Here is a 12,048-nt window from a genome sequence, read left to right as displayed (position 1 = left end):
CATAGTGTTTAAGATACCACTTCCGTGATGCCTAGTTTTTATTTCCCTTGTTGACTAGTCATTGAGCTGCTAGTTCCTTAAAGGTAATAGTTCAGAGCCTGTTACTTTGTTATATGAAGTTGGAATCGTTCTTTCCAATATGCAGCAATAGGTGCTAACTTCATTAAATTTCATCAGCCAGTTTATTGTGTAGTCACTTGATATCATAATATTCTGCATTTCTTCACAACCAACACTTGTTTTTGCCATCCTGTGCAATTTAATTATCTTCAGCAAACTTCCGTACTGTTCATCCTTTTCTCTAGATGATTTGTGAATGTGTTGAACAGAAGAGCCCCTAGCATATACCAACCTTGTAGCCTTCTGTGATGGGATGACTGGCTGGGTAGATGAGGGGAGAGCACTGGATGTTGTCTGCCTTGACTTCAGGAAGGCTTTTGATGCTGTCTCCCATAACATCCTCATGGGCAAGCTGAGGAAGTACAGGCTAGGTGAGTGGACAGTGAGGTGGATTGGGAACCGGATGGACGGCAGAGCTCAGAGGGTTGTGCTCAGTGGCACAAAGCCTAATTGGAGGCCTGTAGCTAGTGGTGTCCCCCAGGGGTCAACTTATTCATCAGTGACCTGGATGAAGGGACAGAGTACACCCTCAGCAAGTTTGCTGATGATCGCAAACTGGGAGGAATGGCTGATACCCTGGAGGGCTCTGCTGCCATTCAGAGGGACTTGAACAGGCTGGAGAGATGGGCAGAGAGGAACCTCATGAAGCTCAATAAAGGGAAGTGCAGAGTCCTGCACCTGGAGAGGAATAATCCCATGCACCAGTAAAGGCTGGGGGCTGACCTGCTGCAAAGCAGCTCTGTGGAGAAGGACTTGGGAGTCCTGGTGGACAACAGGTTGACCGTGAGCCAGCAATGTGCCCTTGTGGCCAAGAAGGCCAGTGGTGTCCTGGGCTGCATCAGGCAGAGCATTGCCAGCAGGTTGAGGGAGGTGGTCCTCCCCTTCTACTCAGTCCTGGGGAGGATGCATCTGGAGTGCTGTGTCCAGTTCTGGGCTCCCCAGTACAAGAGCCATGGAGCTGCTGGAGCAAGTCTGGCAAAAGGCTACTAAGATGATGAAGGGACTGGAGCATCTCTTCTGTGAGGAAAGGCTGAGAGAGCTGGGGTTGTTCAGCCTGGAGAAGACAAGACTGAGGGCTGATCATATCAATGTTTACAAGTATCTGAAGGGAGGGTGTCAAGAGGACAGGGCCAGACTCTTCTCAGTGGTGCCCAGTGACAGGATGAGAGGCAACAGGCACAAACTGAAACACAGGAGGATTGTCTGAACATGAGGAAAAACTTCTTTACTGTGAGTGTGACAGAGCACTGGAATAGGTTGCCCAGAGAGGTTGTAGAGTCTTCATCCTTGGAGTATAGGGCAGTTCATACAGGGACAGACCAGAAGTCCTTTTAGGCTAACATCTTGTCTTTTGCAGTGACCAAAGGGAAATGCACAAGGAAGATTTTTCAAAAGGCCAGAATATGTAGCATTTTCCCCACATACTGTATCCCAGCTGCCCATTATTTACAGCTCAAGACTTAGCGAGGCAAGGGCAGTTTCTCTGTAACTAACAAATTTTCTCTTTCTCTGATGAGAACTCCCATGGCCATAAACTTGAAGATGAGCAGCTTATCTCTATGCTTGCCCTGTGGAATGCCATGTGAAGAGATTTATATAAAATTATCTATCTAGACTTGGCTCAACTTTAAAAATTTCTTTTATTCTATATAACTCTGCTAGTAAGCCTTTTGTTGCTTTTCTAGCTGAGGTTCTGATTCTGATGCCACCTTTATGTTGTCAGGTTCTTGTTACAAGAACCAGACTTGGGGAATGCATGCATTCCCGTTGCATGTCAGATCTCTCTCTGATGGTTTATTCCTGTAAGTGACAAACCACCCAAATGCAGCTTCCTTCTGGAAGTGGAAAATCAGCTAGTGTAGTTTTTGTTTGCTGAGGCAGCAAATAGGTGGTTAAAATACTCCTGGGCTCAGTTAAGTTGTTAGTGAATTGTTACCCCATTATGAATTTTAGCAGGGAAGGTCTAGAGTATTTTGCTTATATTTGAATCACATTTATCAGGCACGCATTTCAGTGCCAACAGAACATATTGAATTTCCTGTTTTTTCCCCTCCATTTTCTTAAACACAATTGGGTTAAAAATAACTCTCAGAAAAGGTTATTTTTACCCAGGTCACCTTTGTACTTAGCATTGTGGCAGGGATTAACAAACAGTTTTATTGCCAGAAGTGAATGGCAGCAAATGGCTCTGTGGGAATACAAATGTGTAAGTAAGGAGGAATAAGCACAAGGGAATCCTTTAAACCATTTTTTCCTTCCAAACCCAGTTGTATCAAGCTGTAAAGATCTCTGCGTCCTCACAGAGAAACTTTCTCAGGCACTGGTCTGTGCTGTAAATTTCTGCATTCGTGTAACTTCTGCAAATGGGACGAAGGTCATTAATGGCTTTTGATTGAAATCTGTTGTGAAGGTCATCTTTTGAATGATAGGTTCTGTAGTAGATGAGACCCACAGCCCTATCTTTGGAGGAGACACTGCAGCCCTAGAGTTAACATTAGGCCAACCAGGTACTAAACTTACTGGCTTAGGTTTGTTAATAAGCAGGTCTTGAGTTGCTTGAGCAAAGCTTGAGCAAGTCACTGGGCTAATATGGACATAATAAGGGTGTTTTTCCTCATAGGTTGACCTATTTGTCACCTTAAGTGTTTCATACTCTAATGTAAGAACTAGTCATAGACTCATTGTTACGAAGGCAAGGCTTTTAAAGAGAAAACAGTTGCAAATTTACTGGTGAAATTGAATCCCCGTTTATGTTTCAAGCTGGACAGATAGTGGAAAATAATTTCAGCTTTTCTCTCATAGCTTCTTGGCAGCTGGATGCAGTCCTGACCTGGTTGGTTGCATAATGATATAATATACGCTGATTAAGTTCTTCACTGTAACTCTTAAATAGGCTGCTTTCTCCTTGTGCAAGAAGTAAGCACGCTTAATAAGTACACTTCAACTTTAAGGTTTCCATCAGTAAATTCACCATGAAAAGATACGTAGAGATTTGCTAATTTTCCAAGTAATCAAAGTTTTTATCAAATATAAAAGCCTGTATTAAATCAACTTATTCTAATTCAACAGGAAGAGTTTTGCTGTTTTCTACTCAAAAAGTAATAGTTGCTAAACACATGGCTTTTATGTAAGGTAAGACTAGCCACTAGAACTCTTGTCAATCTGAGATTCGGGCCAGAGCTGTTAGAGTGCACATGGCCTTAATTTCAGTAATAATGCAAGCAAATCAAATTGTACAAAAAGAGTAATAGCCACGGGTTCTGAAGAAGATTAGTTCATTACTATGAAGAGTTCATGTTTATGGCTGTAGTTGTAGTAAAAGTTCTCTGTTTAAAAAAAAATCCAAATTTTCAAATATTGAGCCTGCTTTTGTTCTCTAGCTAGAGATATTTTTAATAATCTTTCTGTCAAACAAAATGATCAAATGTAGTAAGTGCCTTTAAGATCAAAGGATTCAATGTAAATTAAGTGTTCCGCTTCCAAATGTCTTATTCATGTGAACTTGGTATCAAGTTTTAGCCTGCAGATGAAGCATATTTTGGTAAGAACTGAACAGATGCCACAGAGATGAGCTCAAGTATAGAGCACTGACATAGAACAGAATACAAAAAAGGAAATAAATGCTAAGTTTTATATGGATGAAATTGTTTATTCAGCTTTTTCTGGGAAGTCTTGCATGCTAGTGGAAGATGCACTCAAGCATCTTAACATCAGCAGCGGTTCATATATTAACCTCAGTTTTTGAATAACTCGGAGGCAGAGGTGTAAATCCTCAAGTTTTATAAGCTGCCAGAGCCAGAATGAGGTAATTCCCAGCCACCACCTCTTTGCACCATCCTTATTAAAATAATTTCCTTGTATTTTTGTGTATATATAACAGATCATCTCTAACTGTACACCTTAGTGTGTAGTATGCAGAAGAGAACTGAAATGTAACTTACTGGACTATCCTGACTCCGCGTGGGGGAAGGAGAATAAAATGTTTTGCTAATAAAACAAGATAATTAGTACAATGCAGGGATATTTTTTTGCAGAAATCTAGGAGTCTTGTACAGAATCTAGATTTAGTCTGACCTTGTTGGCTGAGAAAATTGTAGTTTGTCATGTATTTAAGAGAAGAACTTCACGTTAGCACTCTCATCAACCTGAAGGGATAGTGGGATTTCTCTCTCTTCTGAATGACTAACTGGTTTTAAGGAGCAGGAGCTCATTTCCTGAATGCCACTGGAATTCAGGAAATCTTTGCTTTCCAATCACATAGTATTAAGATAGCTCTTTGTTCATTTCAGATGCAGCAATTTTGTGTTTCTCAATGGCAAACTTAGCATTATCTATGTTTGGAACTAATCCAAATCTCACTCGTTACCTCTGTGTAACTTTCAGATTCCATTATTGTTCTAGCAACTTTGTAGAAGTGTAGGAATATCTCTCTTCACGACTCACCCTTAGATGTGCTTCACCATTGCAATGGTTACTGAAGAGAGAGAATTTTTTTTCAGTATTTTCTTCTGATCCTGCCTGATTCCTTGACACAATAAGCTACATTAAGAGCATATGAGACTTCCTTCTGGAAAGGAAGAAAAATTAATAGCTGTGTGACCCACTACTGTTTAAGAAAATAGTCTATCAAAAAAGAAAAAATCCTGCAGAAAATAAGACACTCTTTCACACAGTGCTGAGAATGACGAATTTGTTCGTGTCAGTATTGTTTTCAATGTATTATTTAATAGCTACAGCTTGATTTGGAATATGTGGCTTGGTATGTATACATTCCATTATGTAACATCTGAACAGGTATTTAGGAGTTAAACTCCTAAAAGTATTGCTGTAGTTTGCTAGTCTTAGCTCTACATAATTCACATTCGATTAGGGGACATCGTGTGTAAATAAATGTTACAGAATTGGGCTGTTATGTGTTAGGCTTAAGGTGACAAAATTACCACCTTTTAATAAAAGCACTATCAGTACTTAAAATCATGGCTTATCATATCTAATAATTTGACTGTGCTTTGTTTGCAAGTGAGCTTGATTTGCAGAATAAGGGAATAAGGAACTTGCAATTTGGGTATGAATTTCTAAGTCAAGAACATATTGTTAATATGAAGAGAATGTATCATGTTTTTCTTCTCCTGGGTTCTATGATGCCTTCTCAGTTGTTAAGGCTATGAAAGGTTAAATATGAAATAGGAAATTGACTTTAGTAAGCGTATTTGATTTCATTTTAAGTTTTCTATGTGGAATAATTCACGTCAGGTTTTTATTTTTATTTCTTTTCAGGTCTATAAACAGCCAGTACTGCAGAAAAGTTATAGGTGGGATGGTTTGGAACTCATCTATGACGAGATCTTTATCTGTTGAGCATCTAGAGACCAAAAGCCTTCCTTCTCGATCGCCTCCTGTTACCCCTAACTGGTAAATCAAGTTTCAGCCTTTCCCCTACCTTCCAGCCCTCTACCTTTTCCAATTATGTGTTCCCTAGCAGACTAATTATGTAGTATAGGCATGTATATTTAAAAACTATTAATATTTTTGATACTATATATGATGATGGAACAACAGGGGTTATCGCTTTTCTCAACTTTAGCAAGCTTTGACACTGTCTGCCGCACTGTTCTTGTATCATAAGATGTTACAGTCTGGATGAACTGACAAACAGGTTAAAAAAAGGTGGTTGGATGATTTTGCTCAGAGGGTTAATAGGTTGTGCTCTGCCTGGGAGCCAGTAACAAGTGGAATACTGCAGGAATCTGTCTTGAGACCTGTGGTGTTTATCATCTTTATCAATGACCTGGAGTTAGGTAATAGAGTGCTTGCTCATAAAGTTTGCAGGTGACACCAAACTGAGGGTGGGGGCAGACAATAAGCTTGAGGACAGGACTGCTGTCCAAAGGGACCTTGACAACCTGGAGAGATGGGCCAACAGGAACCTTACGAAATTCAAAGACAAATGCAAAGTCCTGAGAAGGAAGAACCCCCTGCAGCAGTACTGGCTGGGAGGCAATTCTGCAGAAAAAGACCCGAGGGCTTGGTATGCAGCAAGATGAACGTGAGCCATCAGTGTGTCCTGGCAGCAAAGACAACCAGCAACAATCTGACTGTATTATCAGGAATGTAGCCAGTACATCAAGGTTTCTACCCCTTTACTCAATGTTAGTCAGACCTCATCTAGAATACTGCATCCCATTATGCCTTGCCCTCTCCCCCCAGTGCAAGACAGACATTGACAAACTGGAGTAAGCTCGGAAGAGAGCCACCAACCACCCCCAAGTGCTGGAGCACTCGCCCTGTGAGGAGGGCTGAGGGAACTGGGCTTGTCCAGCCTGGAGAAGACAAGGCTCCAGGGCACCTAATAGCAGCCTGTCAATATTTGCAAGGAGGTTATTGAGAGGATGAAGTCAGGCTCTTCATAGTGATGTATGGTGGAAGATGAGTCAGAAGGCATTTGGCGAAACAAGAGAGGCTTGGACTGCACATAAGGAAAAACTCCTTCACTTTTGAGGACAGTCAGATGTTGGAGCAGGTTGCCCTGGTTGTGCAAGCCTGCATACTTAGAGGTTTTCAAGACCTGACTGGATAAAACCACAAGCAGCCCAGTCGGACCTCATAGGTGAGCCTGCTGTGAGTGCAAGAATTTGGACTAGGTGACCTCTATAGGTCCCTTCTAACAGGATTCTAACTTTGAGGTACACGTATCATTTTGGAGGAAAAATAGCAATCAGTTTATCGTAGTGAACCTGGTAGTGTACGATCACATGTACCCCATATGAAATGTTTAGAAATTGCTTATTTAAAGTGATGTGACTGTTGCTCAAAGTGAGCGCTATTGGCATCTCATGAAGATTTCAGGACATAGATTTCAATGGGATAGGTAGTCACTTTTTGAAAGGTTTGACAAGTGGTTCTGACCTACCAACTGGTGTCCGTGTTCGTTTTTTAAAGGCGGAGTCCTAGACTGCGTCATGAGATTCGTAAACCACGACACTCATCTGTAGATAACCTTACGAATGAAATTACTTATATTACTGAAACAGAGGATGTTTTTTATACCTACAAGGGCTCTCCAACATCAAAGGACAGTGATTCAGAGTTCTCCCAGAACCGTAGTCCACAGAGGAGGTAAGGACTTTTGCAAAACAATTCATTGCTCATTTTTATTTAAATAAAAATGGCTTTAGTATAAAAGCAAAATATGTGATGATAATCAAGAGTTCGAATAGTTTTATGTTTGCATAAGCATAATTGTGACAAATACAAAATGACGTTAAAAACCATCTGACCCCTCGCTTTGAGAAAGCCTTAGTAAAATGAGAAATTTTAAGACATACTTCTTCATATCTGTAAAATCTTGTCTTCTAGTAGCTTACACAACCCTTTCCCACCACAGACTTCTCCTGTTCTTTTTGGGAGGCCTTACTGAACTCCTTGAAGAGTTTGCTTATGTACCACATTGCCAGCTCCACTTGAGTTGAAAGAGTTCCTGCGTTTGAGTAAACACAGAACATAATACTGCTGGCAGTCATCCATCTTTTTCTTCAGAGGAGGAGAATACACTACTACTCTCTCCAAATGCAGTCTCAAATTTTTGCCTTGAGACACTTTTGCTCCTCTTCTCAAGGACCACCTTTGTTCTCACCCACAGCGTTCTGAGCGCTGCTGGGTTTCTGTCCAGGACTTGAACCTTCTATCTTTGTGCACTGGTTGGTTGTTCGCTCATACATTTCACTGTATGTGCATCTTCACTCATATCTTACAGTATTTCTCATTGAGTAATTTATTAAACGCACAATATTGTCTTCAGAAATAATAAATGTACCAGGTCCTTGTCCAACAAAGTAATTGGTTGATCAGTCTCAAAAACAAAATGGAGCTACTTCAAAACTTTCAGCTGGGGAGAATACCATGTATTAAAATGTGGGTTTCTTTATGATGTTATGAAGGGAAAATGGCTTCTGGTGGTCCGTAGTAATTGTAGGGCAGGGTGTACTTTGAGAAGCAATGTATTAATGGAAGGTGATGTGAATCGCCTATCTCAGTAACAGTGAATGTAAGTGAATGTATGCACATATGCACACATAGACACACACATACCCTTTTACTAGCTGTAGCTTTAAACTCTGAATTTTAATGCATTTCCTTGCTATTTCAAGCTGGCAATATCATTACTATGTTGCAGCAAAAAGGTCACTAGGAAAGACGGGAAAAATTAAGATGTTGCATATATACTTGGAATTTGTCACTGTGTTCTTTGAAATTGTATGTTTTTCTACACTTGTTACTGGATATCAGGTGAACGTTAGGGCCAGCGGTGTCAGTAATAGCCAAAATAATACATTAATGTGATGCTTCTAGATGTTATGAATAGTCAAAGGTAGGAAGCCTTGTCTTTCCTGTGTTTTAAGATTTATGGGCAAATTATACATGCTCAGAAGTATCTTGTGAATAAAAGTTGCCAGGAGAGCGGAAGCTGTAGAAAGAAAACAAAGTTGCCACTTGGTGTACTGTGTAGATTGTGTCCTGCCTTTGTTCTTCTATTCCAGTTAGTACATTGCTGTTTGTTTTTCATTTATTTTCCTTCTTCTTTTCTTCCCCTGCAGTTTTTTCCTTCCTGTTCCACCTTTCCTATGCCAAATGAGAGGGAGCGGGAAAGCCTGTTTTATGGTATTTCTCAGACAGTGAAAATAGGGTGTTCTCAATTTGAAAATAGCCCATTTCTTTTTTTCTGAACACTAAATGGTTATGCTGTATCTGAGTTGTATCACTCACTTTGGAGATAGTGATTATTGTTATTACCTTACATAAATAAGACTTGTGTAAAATTAGGTTCACCTACAGCATTTTCTCGATTTCTTGGATATATTTAAATATCTGATTCCATGCAGGTAACTGAAAAACTACTTGTATAAATCTACTGAATTTAATTTAGAGGTGTGTTTTTGGGGAGGAGAACATAGCATGTAGAAGGAATGATCCTTTGTTGGCTGTTAGATTTTTGTGAAATGAAGTGGTTGTAAATACTTTCGTCTTTAGTGATTGAGGTGATGTAGTAACCACATAGATCAAAAGAATGTTACTTCTCTACACTAAAGTTTTCAATTTATATTAGTCCATTTTCCAACTCTTCTCTTTCGTATTCCTTTATCTGTCATTACTTGGCTCCACTCCCTCTACTGAAAGATGTAGAGTAAAATTCAGTATATATATGTAGATGAAAAGAAGGAAACAATCTCTCAGCTGAATCTGTTTTGTAAGAAAAAAAATTAACTTCAGTATCTTCAGAACTAAATACTGAGAAACAGTTATCATGGACTCTTACCACACATCAAGAATATTTGGATATTAAATATAAAACATCTCGCTGTGTGCTGGTAAGCTTTTTTTGAAGTTGTCTTATCCATTTTTGGTCTGCTGGTCTTCTATAGACTTGAATTGACATAGTTGAAGCATGCTATGGAAAAATACTGAAATTGCAAATCTTTTTTTTTTTTTTTTCCTTTTCCTTAAAGGAGGGTCCTACTAATATAGTTTGTTTTAGAGGGTGTAGGTAGCTCTTTTTTACTGCCTAACCTGTTATTTGAGATTACAACAAAGGTGCTAGTTAATGCCAATTATCATTAATGGATATCTTTGACATAGAAAAGAATTCTGAAACAACTGTGGAGGGTTGCTGGTGAACAACTGCAAGATGCTCACATTTAAGGCCTAAATTATTATGTCTCATATTCTAATTAGAATCATACAATAGTATGTTTACCTCACTTTAATCTATCTGAAGGTCAGAACTGTGCAAGGTGCAGTTAGCACAGGATATAGCTCTTCTCTATTTTTCGGGCTGCCATGAACATTTGAGGGGTGGGGGAAAGGAGATGAGGTTGTTTTCATCTGTTTCACTTAAGGCCCAGGGTAGTGTCTTAAGTCCTTTTCACCAAATGAGCAAGCTAAAACTGTGATATGCTGGGGTGGTAGTGTTTTTTTTGTTTGTTTTGTTTTGTTTTTAAAAAAAAACAAATATGCAGATAAAATTCATATGACAATTCACTGTGTACTTAATCCTACCAAGGCACATTTTGAATCTTGGTGGATATTGGAATTGTAGAAGCTAATACTGATGGCAGAACACATACACCTGCACTTATTTATCTACAAAGATTTTTTCTCCTGATAATACCAAGCATAATTATTCTCTTAACTGATTTTCTTCCCTGCTGTGTTTAATCATTTAAGGGAATCAATCAATTTGTCTTTTGTTTCTAGAAAACAGTACACAGTTTACAGAAAAAATTATGGAGAACAGTTCTTATGTTTTAGTTTAGAAATGCTTAAAATGTATTTCTAAACTTTATCTTTCATTTCTTCTTCCATTTCTCTAAGTATATAGCACTGTGTGGATACATCAGCACCTAGAACTGTATTTCCTTTTAAATACTTAAAGTATTGGTATTGGAGATGGGGGCCAGGAATATTTTGCTATTTGATTATTGTACTTTCTCTGAAGAACACAGTGGTGATATTAAAATATATACTTTGTGTGAACTTTCTACCTTCTGACTGAACTTCAGGAGGTACATCCTGCAGGCTGTGATTTTTTTGAAAAAAGGAAAAGAAAAAAAAGGAAAAGGAAACTTAAATTAGAGCAAATTGTGCACATATCTGAACTACAGAAAAGCAGGGTAAGCTTGTGAGTGAGTTCTGTGTTGCTGTGGCTAGGCTGCTTCTGTTGCCGAAATTATCTAAGGAACTCCATTTTCATGTACAATTTGTGGCCCAGACGTGATCAAAAGAAGTAGTTTTCTCTCTGAAATTAGACTCTGTAGAAAAGATTGGGGCTATTTATTGCATGTGTATTATAGACAAGAAATTGCTCTAATCCTAAATTAACATATATTAAATACAGAGCTTTATTCACAGGGGATGAATATGGTCTAAGCCAAGCCATCTCAAATCACAACTACATACAATAACTGTCATCAAAGACAGTGCTGGAGAGGACTTCATGAAGATTTTAGTCCTCTTTCCAGCTTTTGTGAAGCAAGCTTTATTGTCACTTCTTTCTCTTCCTCGTTGCCATGCTGTTGTCCATCTTATCTGGCTATTACAGCTGTTGAAAAATTAACGCTGACTAACACGTGGAGTACACACTGAGCCTTCTGTAGTCTAATAAACTGCTTTGTGTGTCATGACACACCTTTTGTTAGTGCTGTGCCTCACCAGTTCAGGACAGGTAATACGGTCTATCTTCTGACTATACGTTGAATTCACTGTATCTAAACTAGTCTTGAAAGGTCTTTAAATTTTTTTTTTAAACTTATATTTACCCCATGCCTACATATGTACACACGTGCTACAACTATTATTTTGTCTTTTTAAAATGAATTTGAAAATAATGTCCATATAAAACATACTAATTAGTGCATTTGTTTGGTGAATATGTTTTAGTTAAAAGTGGCTTTCCCTAGTCTTGACTTCCGTTTCACTGAAGATGTTTTGCTTTTCTTGGGATTTACATTTTCTTCATGAAAGCACTGCTGCTACTTACTACATTTATTTTGTCAGGTTACATATCTTCAGATGTTCCTAAACATTGAAGTACACATTAGGGGAGAGTTACAGGTATGAAGGCTTGTGGCTTTCCTTTAATATAAAAAATAAATTATGTTATGTGGATATAATATTTCTGAAGTTATCTCCTCTGAAAAGCTGCTTTAAATGAGGACGGGGGGTCCTCAGTGATGTTTGTGTCATACCAACAGGCTACCTGGCATGAACCCATCCTGACCATCTGCTGTCCTGATAGTTTGTATCATGAAATGGAAAAAGCTTGCTTTTGACAAAAATGTTTCCCTTTCAATGTAACATGTAAATCACTGTTAGTTATTTGTAAAGACAGGCTGATGGAGATGTGCAGGGAATTCTTCTTGATTTCATTTTTCC

The 12,048-nt window shown here is 38.8% G+C and overlaps 1 protein-coding gene across 5 annotated transcripts in view; it reads left to right on the top strand.

Moving 5' to 3' along the window:
- The window catches only part of PTPN3 (protein tyrosine phosphatase non-receptor type 3), a 178,911-nt gene that overhangs the window by 120,686 nt on the left and 46,177 nt on the right, over positions 1 to 12,048 (top strand). For all 5 annotated transcript variants that reach the window (XM_026099877.2, XM_064506726.1, XM_064506725.1 and 2 more), the window contains 2 exons: positions 5,398 to 5,532; positions 7,060 to 7,236. In XM_026099877.2, coding sequence (XP_025955662.2) covers positions 5,398 to 5,532; positions 7,060 to 7,236 — 312 coding nt within the window. The remainder of the gene's footprint in view (positions 1 to 5,397; positions 5,533 to 7,059; positions 7,237 to 12,048) is intronic.

This window comes from Dromaius novaehollandiae, chromosome 2 (genome assembly GCF_036370855.1).
Source record: "Dromaius novaehollandiae isolate bDroNov1 chromosome 2, bDroNov1.hap1, whole genome shotgun sequence".
Taxonomy (NCBI): domain Eukaryota; kingdom Metazoa; phylum Chordata; class Aves; order Casuariiformes; family Dromaiidae; genus Dromaius; species Dromaius novaehollandiae.
Note: the sequence above shows the minus strand (reverse complement) of the source record. Positions and strands in the feature narration are given on the sequence as shown.